The sequence below is a fragment of the Melanerpes formicivorus genome, unplaced genomic scaffold, assembly GCF_026170545.1.
Source record: "Melanerpes formicivorus ecotype bairdi unplaced genomic scaffold, bMelFor1.0.p_v2 SCAF_89, whole genome shotgun sequence".
Taxonomy (NCBI): domain Eukaryota; kingdom Metazoa; phylum Chordata; class Aves; order Piciformes; family Picidae; genus Melanerpes; species Melanerpes formicivorus.
Window position 1 is genome coordinate 204,788 of NW_027142441.1, and position 13,932 is coordinate 218,719.

General features: G+C 60.0%; 2 protein-coding genes across 6 annotated transcripts in view; one reads left to right on the plus strand and one right to left on the minus strand.

The window, feature by feature from the left end:
* The window catches only part of OSBPL1A (oxysterol binding protein like 1A), a 138,097-nt gene extending 133,526 nt beyond the window's left edge, over positions 1–4,571 (plus strand). For all 5 annotated transcript variants that reach the window (XM_068165472.1, XM_068165477.1, XM_068165473.1 and 2 more), the window contains one exon: positions 3,402–4,571. In XM_068165472.1, the coding sequence (XP_068021573.1) occupies positions 3,402–3,504 (103 nt within the window). In that variant the 3' untranslated portion in view covers positions 3,505–4,571. The remainder of the gene's footprint in view (positions 1–3,401) is intronic.
* A 2,787-nt stretch (positions 4,572–7,358) lies between these two features.
* Positions 7,359–13,377, minus strand: CABYR (calcium binding tyrosine phosphorylation regulated). Its single transcript, XM_068165478.1, has 5 exons — positions 13,029–13,377; positions 12,888–12,947; positions 10,166–11,476; positions 9,104–9,594; positions 7,359–7,441 (listed from the first exon to the last, which is right to left on the minus strand). Exons 1-5 carry the CDS (start codon positions 13,174–13,176, stop codon positions 7,382–7,384), a joined length of 2,070 nt encoding a protein of 689 aa, XP_068021579.1. The 5' UTR covers positions 13,177–13,377; the 3' UTR covers positions 7,359–7,381.
* Positions 13,378–13,932: the final 555 nt, after the last annotated feature.

Sequence of the window (13,932 nt, forward strand, 5' to 3'; positions counted from 1 at the left end):
GTGGTGCTCTGGGCAGTGGGAAAGGGCAGCTCTGGGGCTGCTGCAGGCCAGCTGTGGGGCTGGATGTGGTGAAGGGAAGCTCTGGGGCTGTTCCCAGGCCAGCTGTGGGGCTGAAGGGAAGCTCTGGGGCTGTTCCCAGGCCAGCTGTGGGGCTGGATGTGGTGAAGGGAAGCTCTGGGGCTGTTCCCAGGCCAGCTGTGGGGCTGGATGTGGTGAAGGGAAGCTCTGGGGCTGTTCCCAGGCCAGCTGTGGGGCTGGATGTGGTGAAGGGAAGCTCTGGGGCTGCTGCCAGGCCAGCTGTGGGGCTGGATGTGGTGAAGGGAAGCTCTGGGGCTGCTGCCAGGCCAGCTGTGGGGCTGGATGTGCTGAAGGGAAGCTCTGGGGCTGTTCCCAGACCAGCTGTGGGGCTGGATGTGGTGAAGGGAAGCTCTGGGGCTGCTGCCAGGCCAGCTGTGGGGCTGGATGTGCTGAAGGGAAGCTCTGGGGCTGCTGCCAGGCCAGCTGTGGGGCTGGATGTGGTGAAGGGAAGCTCTGGGGCTGTTCCCAGGCCAGCTGTGGGGCTGGATGTGGTGAAGGGAAGCTCTGGGGCTGTTCCCAGGCCAGCTGTGGGGCTGGATGTGGTGAAGGGAAGCTCTGGGGCTGTTCCCAGGCCAGCTGTGGGGCTGGATGTGCTGAAGGGAAGCTCTGGGGCTGTTCCCAGGCCAGCTGTGGGGCTGAAGGGAAGCTCTGGGGCTGTTCCCAGGCCAGCTGTGGGGCTGGATGTGAAGGGAAGCTCTGGGGCTGTTCCCAGGCCAGCTGTGGGGCTGAAGGGAGGCTCTGGGGCCGTTCCCAGGGCTTGCTCTGCTGTATGCTCAAGCTGCTGTGTCCTGCTGCAGTTTCCTGGCCAGAGGGCAGCAGACTTCTTCCCTTGTCTAGGAGAGGTCCCAGGGGAGCTCCTCCCTTGGGGGCCAGCTCTCCAAAGCTGCTGCCACAAAGGAGTTTGAGTGCACCCCAGCAGTGTGACAGAGTGTGCTGGAGGCCGAGGCTGCTCTAGAGCCTGCAGACTGAGTCAGCTGTGAGGCACAGCAGTGGTCTCTTGCTGGCCATGGCTCAGCTGCCCACACCAGCTGCTTGCCTTGGTTCTGACTGCTTCCCATCACCTACTGCAGGAGGGGGTCACTGGAGGAGGGGCAGCTTGTCCTGTGCAGGTGCTGAGGTCACCCTGGTGAGGTGTTGGGTGCTGGGATTCAATGGGAGAAGCTCAGAGCCCTCAGCAGGAGCTTGGCTTTGTGCTCTGGAGGGAGCTGCTGTTCCCTGGGGGGGAGCTGGGCACCTGCAGCAGGGGCTTGGCACCAGCTGGTGCCTGCTGGGTGGAGGTGAGGGAGCAGTGAACCCTGTGAAGGGCCAGGGGTGAGGGACTGCTGTTGGATCCTTAAGCAGGAGAGCCCTGAAGTGCTGAGCTGCTGAGTTGGGCATTGTGCAGCTGGCACAAGCAAGCCCTGGCTGCTGGCTGCCCTGCTCTGCAGCCTGCCACTGCACTGCTGCTGCCCTTGGGGCTTCTGCCCTGAAACCAAGTCAGAGCTGGGCCCAAAGTGCTCCAGTTCCTGCTCTGAGGCCTGCTGGCAGTGCCAGGGGGGCTGCCTTGCCCACATGAGGCCACTCCAGTGGGTGGTTGCTGGGGGGAGGCACAAGGAAGCTGGGGAGTAACCAAATGGGCCCCAGAGAGAGCCCAGAGCCACTGAGCCTCTGCTCCTGAGGCCCAGGGTTGACTGGGCCCAAGCTGCAGGGCTGCCAGAACAGGGGTGGGAGAGGAGGGAGGGGGATGAAGCTCTTCTCCTTGAGGGCTGCCAGGCTGCCCAGTGGTGGAGTCCTCATCCCTGGAGGGGTTTCAGAGCCACAGAGATGTGGTGCTGAGGGATGTGGCTCAGCAGAGGACTTGGCAGTGCTGGGTTAGTGGTTGGACTGGATGATCTCAAAGGTCTTCTCCAGCCTAAACAATTCTGTGTCTGAACCTGTGTGGCAAGGTGGTTGGACAGGGCTGCAGGGACCCCAGGGGGGCAGCTGGGCACATGGCAGCTAGCCCCTCCCCAAAAGGTGATCACAGAATCAGTAAGGCTGGAGAAGACCTCAGAGATCATCCAGTCCAGCCTCTCACCCAACACCTCCTGACAACTCAACCATGGCTCCAAGTGCCACATCCAGTCCCCTCTGGAACACCTCCAGGGATGGGGACTCCACCACCTCCCTGGGCAGCACATCCCAGGGGCCAGCAGCTCTCTCTGGGAGGAGCTTTCTCCTCACCTCCTGTACAGCTGGAGGTGTAACCCAGGGCAGGCAGGAGAGAGAAAAGGAGCAGCAGCTCACAGCTGACTGCATGCAGATGGAACCTGGGGACCTTGAGCTGCATTTCAGTGTCTGAAGGGCAGCTCCAGGCAGGCTGGGGAGGGACTGTTCAGAAGGGGCTGTGGGGATAGGATGAGGGGAATGGTTTGAAGCTGGAGCAGGGCAGAGTTAGGTTGGACACCAGGAGGGAGTTCTGCACAGTGAGAGGTGAGACACTGGCACAGGCTGCCCAGGGAGGTGGCTGAGCTCCATCCCTGCAGACATTCAAGCTCAGACTTGTTGTGGCCCTGGGCAGCCTGCTCTGGCTGGAGGTGTCCCTGCTGAGAGCAGGGGGTTGGACAAGATGCCCTTGGAGGGTCCCTTCCAACCCAATGCAATCTGTGACTCAGCTTCTGGGTGTTCAGATCAGCTCCTGGAGCCAGCAGTGCCCTGCAGCAGCTCAGCTGGGACAAACCAGGGCTCCTCCTGCAGCCCCTGGCTGAGGCTCCAGGCACTGAGGGTGGCTGCCACACTTGTGCTGAGCTGAGGGCAGTGCAGAGCCAGGGGAGATGCAGAGCCCAGGGAGATAACCTCCTCCTGTTTGCAGGACTGCAGTGCTTGTGGTGTTCCCATGCCTTGCACCAACTCTTCCTCCTCCTGCATGCCCACAGGACTGGTCACAACTGCTTTGGAGTCAGCCTCTACCTGCCCTTTTTCATGCCATAGTCATGACTGCTTCAGGTGACACCAGCCTGCTGCCAGCAGTGAGGGCAAGGCCCAGCCCCTGAGGAAGCAATTCCTCCCCAGGAGGGGGGGAGAGGTTGGCCAGGGAAGGGGAGGCTGCAAGCCTGGAAGTGTCTGGGTGGGGCCTTGAGCAAACTGGGCTGGCAGGAGATGTCTGGCAGGGGGCCTGGACCTAGCTGAGCTTTTAGGTCCCTCTCAGGCCAAAGCATTCCAGGCTCCTAGGGAAGCCAAGAGGGGTCCTGCAGGCAGGGAGGGCTTGGAGCAGCGAAGTGCTGGAGGTGCAGCAAAGCAGTTGTGACCTGGCTGGAGCTGGGGGGGGGAGGGCAGCCTCACTAACTCTCTGTGTTTCTTGGCAGGTGGTTCCACCAAGGCCCCAACCCCTACACTGGGACACAGGACTGGCTTTATTCTGGCAACTACTGGGACAGGAACTACTTTAACTTGCCTGATATTTATTAAAGTGCAATCAGGAGCCTGTGACTGACACAAACAAGTCTTAAATCTGTTCTAATGTTCCCCCCCTTGTTTCACTTCCCTCCTGAAACCCTGGCATCTTCCCCCCCCAGCCCATGCCCATCTCCAGGGTGAAGCTGGTGGTACCTGACCTGCAGGCCCAGAGGGAGGGGAAGCACTGTCCTGGCTGCTGCTGGGGACACAGGCACAGCTGCTGCCTGTCCTGGGTGGCCAGAGCCAGTGCCCATGGGTTGAGCTGCCCCAGGCTTTGCTGGCTCCCCTGGAGTAGGGAGGGCTGGAGGAGGACTGGAGCTCCCCCAGCTGCCCCCTCCAGCCTTTCTTTGGCAGCTCACCTTGGCACAAGCCACACAGGTTGGTTGTGCTGCCTGTGACTTGGGCAAGGTCCAGAAGCACAGAGAGCCTCTGCTGGGGCCTGGCCTCGCCTGGAGAGGGCTCTGGGATTCCTCAGCAAGGGACTTTCCTCTCACTGAGCTCAGGTGGGAGACCCCAGGAGTGTTCCCCCCTCTGGAGCACTCCTGCCCTTCTCCAGGCTGGGACCCTGGCCCAGAGGGCTTTAGTCAGTGTTTTGTGCAGTGTGTTTTGAGTTCTGCTCTCACCTTTTGCTACCACCCTGTCTGGGTTAAGGAATTCAGAGCCATGGAAGCAGCCCCAGAGGGGATGGGAACTGCACTCTGGGGACAGCTTTGGGAACAACCTGTCTCCTGCACTAGAAGTTCTGGTGCCCAGCACAGCTGCAAAGAGGCAAGGCCCTCACCAGCCCAGGAGCTGGTGGAAGGTGTGGGGGGGGACAGGACCTGTGTACTGTGCACCCCCCCTGGGAGGAGGTCTGCTGCATTTCAGAGGTGGTCCAGCCCCTGGGGGAGGCCTCCTGTGCACAGCTGCTTTGCCCCTTTTCCCTGGGGTGCTCCTATCTCAGTGTAACCTTCTCTCAACCTGTGCACAGAACTCCCCCAGGGCAGCTGCCTCCTCCAGTCCCTGCTGCCTGCAGCTTAGTGTTAATTGAGTAACTTAATTGCTACTAAATAAAGGCTTCAGAACTTCTTGCATCTAAAGTGAGTGGTGTGTGACAGTGCTGCCCCTCTCCCAGCAAGCCTGCTCCAGAAGCTGCCTGCTGGCTCTGCTGGCTCTGCTTCCCTCACCTCTCCTCTGGGCAGGATGGGGAGGAGACAACTGGCCTGGGAGAGCTTCCCCCTCGCAGCTCTGGCCCCCAGGGTGGGCTGCTGAAACCCTGCCTAAGGCAGGGAGGTGCTTTCTGCTTGCATTCTGGGCACCATGGGGACTGCCCAGGGCAGCAGAGAGAACACAGAACCAACCAGGTGGGAAAAGAGCTCAGAGATCATCAAGTCCAACCTCTCACCCAACACCTCCTGATCAACTCAACCATGGCACCAAGTGCCTCAGCCAGGCTCTTCCTGAACACCTCCAGGGATGGGGACTCCACCACCTCCCTGGGCAGCACATCCCAATGGCCAGTCTCTCTTGCTGGGAAGAACTTTCTCCTCACCTCCAGCCTAAACCTCCCCTGGCACAGCTTGAGACTGTGTCCTCTTGTTCTGCTGCTGGGTGCCTGGGAGAAGAGACCAACCCCCACCTGGCTGCAACCTCCCTTCAGGGAGTTGGAGAGAGCAAGAAGGTCTCCCCTGAGCCTCCTCTTCTCCAGGCTAAGCAACCCCAGCTCCCTCAGCCTCTCCTCACAGGGCTGTGCTCCAGACCCTTCCCCAGCTGTGCTGGACCTGCACAGACAAAGGCAAACCTGAAGCTTGAGGAGAAAGACTGGAGAGGAGGAAGAAATTGTTTGCAGTGAGGGTGGGGAGACACTGGCTCAGGCTGCCCAGGGAGGCTGTGGATGCTCCTGCCTGGAGCTGTCCAAGGCCAGGCTGGATGAGGCCTTGAGCAGCCTGGGCTGGTTGGCAGTGTCTCTGCCTATGGCAGGGGGCTGGCACTGGATGATGTTTAAGGTCCCTTCCAACCCATTCTATGATAAACCTCTGTGTGGCAGCTCCTCCTGAGGGCCCAGCTCTAACAGTGCCCTGCAGAGGGAGAAGCTAAACACCTGCAGTGGCTCTGGAGCATGTCCAGAGAAGGGCCACAAGGATGAGCAGAGGGCTTGAACTGCTCTGCTCTGGAGACAGCCTGAGAGAGTTGGGGTAGTGCAGGCTGGAGAGGAGAAGGCTCCCAGGAGACCTCATTGTGGCCTTCCAGGATCTGCAGGGGGCTCCAAGACAGCTGGGGAGGGACTTTTGAGGGTGTCAGGGAGTGATAGGACTGGGGGGGATGGAGCAAAACTAGAAGTGGGGAGATTGAGATTGGCTGTGAGGAAGAAGTTGTTGGCCATGAGGGTGGTGAGAGCCTGGCACAGGTTGCCCAGGGAGGTGGTGGAAGCCTCCTGCCTGGAGGTGTTTGCAGCCAGGCTGGAGGTGGCTGTGAGCAACCTGCTGTAGTGTGAGGTGTCCCTGCCCATGGCAGGAGGGTTGGGACTGGCTGAGCCTTGAGGTCCCTTCCAGCCCTGCCAGCTCTGTGATTCTCCTCAGCCTCACCTCTGCCCTTGCCAGCATTCCCTGAAGTCTCTGAGCTCCTGTGGAGCTCTGGGGGCTGCACTCTGGCTGTGGGGGTCAATGCTGCAGCTGCTCACACAGCACTGAGCCCTCGGTGCTAGCACAAACAAAGCCTTCAGCTGCTGCCTGGCCACCCAGAGGAGCAAACATCTCCAGCAGATCAGCTCTTCTGCTGGTGTTTTGAGTGGCTGCTGGCTCCCAGGAGCAGATTGAGTGATCCTTCTCCTAGCCCTGCAGGAGGCTGGCAAGGTCAAGGGAAGGAGAAGGAGAAGGGGAGAAGGAGAAGGGGAGAAGGAGAAGGGGAGAAGGAGAAGGGGAGAAGGAGAAGGGGAGAAGGAGAAGGGGAGAAGGAGAAGGGGAGAAGGAGAAGGGGAGAAGGAGAAGGGGAGAAGGAGAAGGGGAGAAGGAGAAGGGGAGAAGGAGAAGGGGAGAAGGAGAAGGGGAGAAGGAGAAGGGGAGAAGGAGAAGGGGAGAAGGAGAAGGGGAGAAGGAGAAGGGGAGAAGGAGAAGGGGAGAAGGAGAAGGGGAGAAGGAGAAGGGGAGAAGGAGAAGGGGAGAAGGAGAAGGGGAGAAGGAGAAGGGGAGAAGGAGAAGGGGAGAAGGAGAAGGGGAGAAGGAGAAGGGGAGAAGGGGAGAAGGAGAAGGGGAGAAGGAGAAGGGGAGAAGGAGAAGGGGAGAAGGGGAGAAGGAGAAGGGGAAAAGGAGAAGGGGAAAAGGAGAAGGGGAGAAGGAGAAGGGGAGAAGAAGAAGGGGAGAAGGAGAAGGGGAGAAGAAGAAGGGGAGAAGGAGAAGGGGAAAAGGAGAAGGGGAAAAGGAGAAGGAGAAGGGGAGAAGGAGAAGGGGAGAAGAAGAAGGGGAGAAGGGGAGAAGAAGAAGGGAATAAAAAGGGAAGAAGAAGGGAAGCTTCCAAGCTGGAGCTGGGAAGCCTCTACAGCAGTATCAGGGTGGGGACTTTGTAAGCCCTTTCTCAAAGCATAAGCCCAGCTTGGTCCTCCCTGATAAACCATGTGTGAGAGTAACTCCTTCCTTAGATGAATGTTTGGAAGTCCTCCTGTGCCTACAGTCCCACCCCAGCAGTGGGGACTGGGCCTGGTCCCACTGAAGTGCCTGTGGCCCTGTCAGGGCTGCTGGGGCTCACCAGACCCCGTGGTGCAGAGCCTGGGTCACTCTGCAGTGGATCAGCTGCAGCAGCTGGGTCTCAGTGCTGGTAACTCACCACAGGTAACCTTCAGGATGTGCTTAGTGGCAGAGGATAAACCACACAGGAATGCACTGCTGAGTGCTGGCAGCATTTGCAGTCACTTCCTTTATTGCAAGGGGAAGTCCATTCCTGAGCTGCTCTTGCAGGCACAGCCTCTCCTCTCAACCTGTTGGAAGAAACACCCTCAGCTCAGCAGGGCTGCAGCAAGGGCTGCTGAGAGCTGCCTGGCTGCACCCTGAGGGGAGGGAATCTGCCACAGGCTGAGGGTCACACAGGTGCTGAAAGCTCAGGGGTAAAAGGTGAGGGGTGTGGGACACTGGCACAGGCTGCCCAGAGAGGTGCTTGAGGCTCTGTCCCTGGAGACACTCAAGGTGAAACTGGATGTGGCCCTGGGCAGCCTGCTCTGGCTGGAGGTGTCCCTGCTGAGTGCAGGGGGCTTGGACAAGATGCCCTTGGAGGGTCCCTTCCAGCCTGCTGCATTCTGAGACTGTGTAAATGTGAAAGACTTGGCTACACCACACTGCAAGAGCAGCACTGGGGACTGCAGAGGGTAACAGCAGAGCCACAGAGGAACTGCAGGTGGGAAACACCTTCAAGATGATAGAGTCCAACCCTGCTCTAGCTCTGCCATGTCTGGTTCTGAGCCATGGCTCTCAGCACCACAGCTCTGCCTCTCTGAAACACCCCCAGGGATGGGCATTCAGCCACCTCCCCAAGGAGCCTGTGCCAGGGTCTGAGAACTCCTTCAGGGAAGAGGTTTCTTGTAATGCCCAACCTGAGCCTGCCCTGCTGCAACTGAAGGCCTTTTCCTCTCATCCTGCCACTTGTTCCTAGGGAGCAGAGCCCAACCCCCACCTGGCTCCAGCCTCCTCTCAGGGAGCTGTAGAGGGCAATGAGGTCTCCCTCAGCCTCCTCTTCTCCACACTCAACACCCCCAGCTCCCTCAGCTGCTCCTCCCCAGCCCTCTTCTCCAGACCCTTCTCTGGCCCTGCTCCATCCCCTCAATGTCCTTGGAGGACCAGAGGAAGTCTGTTAGTGTGACAAGAACTTCAACCTCATTTGAGGTGGCAAAGTGAAATTCATCTTTCCCCAACCCACAATCTCCTCCCAGGCCCATGCAGGAGGCAGCCTGAGCTCTTGAGGCCTCAGCTCTGAGCACAGGGTCTGCTGCTGCTGCTCCAGCCGGCAGTGCCCTCACCTTCTGCAGGAGCAGCCACAGCTGTGTGCCCACCCCAGGCTGGGTGTCTCTAGTGCTCAGCCCAGCCTGGGGGTGTCTGTGGTGCTCACCCCAGCCTGGGGACCTCTCTGTGGTGCTCAGCCCAGCCTGGGGACCATCTCCCTGGTGCTCAGCCCAGCCTGGGGACCTCTCTGTGGTGCTCACCCCAGCCTGGGGACCTCTCTGTGGTGCTCAGCCCAGCCTGGGGACCATCTCCCTGGTGCTCAGCCCAGCCTGGGGACCTCTCTGTGGTGCTCAGCCCAGCCTGGGGACCATCTCCCTGGTGCTCAGCCCAGCCTGGGGACCTCTCTGTGGTGCTCAGCCCAGCCTGGGGGTGTCTGTGGTCCTCAGCGCAGCCTGGGGGTGTCTGTGGTGCTCAGCCCAGCCTGGGGGTGTCTGTGGCGCTCAGCCCAGCCTGGGGGTGTCTGTGGTGCTCAGCCCAGCCTGGGGGTGTCTGTGGTGCTCACCCCAGCCTAGGGGTGTCTGTGGTGCTCAGCCCAGCCTGGGGGTGTCTGTGGTGCTCACCCCAGCCTGGGGGTGTCTGTGGCGCTCAGCCCAGCCTGGGGGTGTCTGTGGTGCTCAGCCCAGCCTGGGGGTGTCTGTGGTGCTCACCCCAGCCTGGGGGTCCATCTGTGCAGCCATCAGCTCAGGCAGGGGCACAGCCACGGCGCAGACTTGCGGGGTGCGGCGCTCGGCTGGGGTCCGTTCCGCAGAGCTGCAGCAGGGGCTGGCCCTGTCCAGCTCCTCCTCTGCTGGCCTGGCCACGGGCACCGGGACGGCGGCGAATCTCCCCCGAGCTGCTGCACCCTGCTGCGCAAAGGCAGCGTAGCTGGGCAGGGGCTGCCAGGCCCCCGCGCCCTGCAGGCTGGAGCCCAGCAGGATGAAGGGCGGAGCGCTGCCCGGGGCGCCGGGCTCCTGCAGCACGTACACCGGAGCGCTGCCCCCGGCCAGCTGCACAGCCTGCTGCTGGGCTTCCCCGCCGGCAGGGCTGAGGGGGGCCTGGCCACAGGGAAGGGAAGGTGTTTGGCCTTGTCTCAAGGCAGTTAGGCGGTAGAGGGTCCACACGTTAGGATGTGCCTGTGGCTCTTCTCTGGACGCTGTGGCTACAAAGACAAAGAGCAGGGCCGGGGTCAGGAGCCACTCAGTGTCTGCTGCCTCCTGAAACCAACCTCCCCAAGCCTGCTGAAGTGAGTGTGAAGGAGCTGGGGCAGCAGAGTCTCTTTGGAGTGTGGCTGGCAAGCACGCAGAGCCCAGGGCAGGCTCCTCTGGGTGAGCATTGCTCTGGTGCTTCTGAAGCTGCCCTGAACCTTGGCTTCCTTTGGCAGAGCCGAGGTTAGCTACAGCCCTGCTCAGGCTCAGCTCTCCTCTGCAAAGTGCTCTGCTGAGCCCTCACCACTGCACCACTGCCAGGGCCTGGGACAGGGCACAGACAGATTCTGCAGTACCAGGAGACTCAGGGCAGCTCTGCTGGGCAGGGGAGGAGCTGGGCACACATCACCACGGGAAAGAGATGAGCAGCAGTGCTCATGCCCAGAGCGTGACCTGAACAAAGCCCAGCTGCAGAATCTCACCAAGCTCAAGCCAGCAGAGGCCACCACCACCAGGCTCAATGGAAAGCCACCTAGGTGAGTGCTGAAGCAGACCCTGCAGAGGAGGAGAATCAAGCTTTCTTACCTGAGAAGCCACAAGCTCGCTCAGCTGGTCCCACGTGAGCTGCAGACTCCACTCTCTCAGGATGGGTCACTAAACCAGAGGGCACTAAGGGGGGGACACTTAAGCCCTGGCCTGCCCTGGATGGCTGCTCAGTCTCTAGCAGACAAGCTGTTTGGTCTGCCAGGGGAATGAGGATTCTCTGGGGAAACTGCTCTACGTAAGGTGGAAGCTCCACATTCACAACTGGCTGCTCAGGGCAGTGCTGTGACACAGCCTCGGCTGTGACAACCTCAGCTTTGGTGCAGGAAGGCAGAGGCTGCAGGGGATCTTTAGGAGCAGGTGATGGTGAGGGCTCTTCCCACCAGGGGCCTTCAGAAGCCTGGTTGACATCATTTGTGGGGCCATCAGCCTGGCTGCCTGGCTGTGACCTAACAGCCTCTGCAGAAGCCTTAGCTGCTGGGGCAGAAGCATCTTCACGAGCACCTTCTCCTGGTGGACACTCAAGTCCTGCCTGGGACCTAAAGGACTCTGCAGAAGCCTTAGCTGCTGGGGCAGGAGAAGGATCTTCATGAGCACCTTCTCCTGGTGGACATTCAAGTCCTGCCTGGGACCTAAAGGGCTCTGCAGAAGCCTTAGCTGCTGGGGCAGAAGCATCTTCACGAGCACCTTCTCCTGGTGGACATTCAAGTCCTGCCTGGGACCTAAAGGGCTCTGCAGAAGCCTTAGCTGCTGGGGCAGAAGAAGCATCTTCATGAGCACCTTCTCCTAGTGGACATTCAAGTCCTGTCTGGGACCTAAAGGACTCTGCAGAAGCCTTAGCTGCTGGGGCAGGAGAAGCATCTTCATGAGCACCTTCTCCCGGTGGACATTCAAGTCCTGCCTGGGACCCAACGTCCTCTACAGAAGACTCATCTGCTGAGACAGCAGAAGCAGCTTCAGAAGCACCTTCTAGTGGTGTGAGTTCATCCTCTGAGGGCTGGGAGTCTGTGGGCAGAGTCTGCACACTGGTGGCCACGTCCCTCATGGAGCACAAGGAAGGGCTGTCGTTACCTAGCACGTGCGCAGCCAGCGCCGCGGGCTCGGCCGGGACGTAGGCCAGCTCCGCTCCCACGGGGGTCCAGGCTCCATCAGAGGCAGGGGGGGATTTGCTCTCTGCAAGGGAACTGGTGCTGGATGGGTGCTGAGTGCATTTGGAGCTATACTGGATGTCAGGCTCTGGCAGGAGCTGGTCTTGCTCGGTGTCGGTGCTCTCGTCCCTCTGCTTGGGCTCCCAAGGCAGGGCTGCGTCCAAGAGCGCCGAGCTCTGCTCCTCCAGACCCTGGCTCGTGTTCTCTGCAAAGCAACCAGCACAGCGAGGCAGCACGTCAGCAGCTGCTGCCTCTGACAGCAAATCCAGACTCAGCTCAGCACCAAGGCCTTCAGCTGCTCCCCAGCACACCCATGAGGCTTCCTGGGCTGCAGAGCTGGAGTCGTTTCAGATAATCAGGACTGGGTGGGGGGGGAAAAGCCTCCTGAGAGCATCCAGGCCAACCTTCAACCCCACTACAGCCACTGAACCATGGCCCCACACATGTCCTGAGCACCTCCAGGGATGGGGACTCCACCACCTCCCTGGGCAGCCTCTGCCAAGCCCTGACCACTCTGGCAGTGAGGAAAGTTTTCCTCATCTCCAACCTAACCCTCCCCTGACAGTTTCAGGTCAGCTCCCCAGTTTAAGGCTGAGCTTGCTGCTTGCCTACCAATGAAGGGCAAGAAAACGCAGAGCTGTGGTTCCACCTCCAAACCCAGGAAGCCTTAAACATGTTTTGACCCTGCACTGATGGCCACCTTCTTATCTGCTGCTCACTGAGGGGTAGAAGAGTAAACCTAGCAGGAGGGATGGACTGGATGATGCTCAGAGGGGGTTGGACTGGATGGTGCTCAGAGGGGGTTGGACTGGATGGTGCTCAGAGGGGTTGGACTGCATGATCCTCAGAGGGGGTTGGACTGCATGATCCTCAGAGGGGGTTGGACTGCATGATCCTCAGAGGTCCCTTCCAACCTGTGGAGCCAGCTGGAAGACCTTGGCTCCTCTGCAGCCCCTCAGAACTGCTGGGACCCAGAGAGGTTATTTTAGATGCCTAGGTGGTGATGTTTTAGCTCCCTCAAGAATCTCCAGTGGAACTGGCAGGAATCCAAGTGAAGAGCAGGGTAAGACTTGACCAAGCTTTAGATACAGAGTGAAAAGTGGCTTCTGGATCAGGGGTGGAACAGAGGAGAGCACTGGTGGGGTCCACTGCATGGCTAATAAACTCTCAGCACTGGAAACCAACCACCCAGGGGGTCCAGTCCCTGGCAAGCTCTGGCCAGGGTGCAAACCCAGCAGAAGCAGCAGTCCCCAAGACATCATCCCAGCACCGAGCTGCTGAATCAGAATCCCACTGAAACAACTCCACTTCTTCCAAACAGATCCCATCTGTGTGCAAGGACTGGGGAGGTGTACAGCTGCTGCCTTCAGGGGGTGGTAAATCCCACTGCAATGTGTGACCAAGGGCGTCCAGGCTGTCCTCGAGGAGGAGGAAGCACAACACCCCAGGGGACCAGCTCTGGGAAGCAAGTGCTGTGTGAAGATGCCCTTTGCATAGCCCACAGCCTGTGAGGAGACCCAGATGGGAGCCCCCCCAGGAGTGAAAGCCAGCTGCAGCCATTCAGGCTGGGCCAATGTCCCAGGTCACCTTCAGAGAAGGAGGAGCAGCTAACTCACCACTGATGAACTCGAGCTCAAACTGTTCAATCAGTTCTGTGAGGTCCAGATCAGGGTGCTCTGCAAACAGAAGCAGAAGGTAAGCTGGAGGAGGAGGGCAGCTCCAGGAGCCCAGCCCTGCAGAGGCCCTCAGGAACAAACCTCTCCGAAAGGCAGCGAGGTCCTGGAAGTAGAGGGTGAAGAAGTCTGCGATGTCCTCGGGGTGCTTCACCACGGCAGCCCTGCTCACCCCCTCCAGCAGCGCCGTGAGGCCGTAGGGGACGACCAGCCTGGTCTGTAAGGGCTGCATCTCCTGCTGGCACCCAGCTCCTTACTGCTGGCCCACCTGCACACACACAGCCCCGTGGCTCAGCCTCCATCCTGCCCCACTGTGAACTCTCCAGTGCCAGGAGAGTGACTGCAGCTGCTGGGTCCCCTCCAGCCCTTCCCAAGCTCTCCTTTACCTCAGAGGAGCCTTCACCCTTTGCAGAGAGCAAACCCTCACTGCCCCTGCCGGCAGCAGCAGGTCAGTCTCCGTGGGAACCATGATGTCAGTACCAACCCACCTCCTGAATTCCCCTCCTTTAAACACAAAGCCCTCCTCAAAGCACCCCCCAGTGAGCCCCTAAAGCCATCCAAAGTTTACAGGACATGTCCTCCTCCCCCCTCTCCTCCTCCATCCCCTCTGGTACTCACCATCTCCTGCTCCCAGCCTCCCAGAGCCACCGCACCCAGCCAGCAGGGCTGAATGTCACAGTGCCCTGATGTCATCACAGAGCCATGGAATGCTCATCCAGATCCAACCCCCTGCCATGGGCAGGGACACCTTCCACTACACCAGGCTGCTCAAGGCCTCATCCAGCCTGGCAGTGAACACCCCCAGGGAAGGGACATCCATGACCTGCCTGGGCAACCTGTGCCAGTGCCTCACCACCCTCACAGCAAGGAATTTCCTCCTCCAACCTGAGACTTGCTTCTCTTCAAACAGCTACAGAGCAACTTCTAAGCAGGAGTACAACCAGTTGGGAGGAGAATCAGACTGTTGTCAAGGGAAAACCAACTCCAT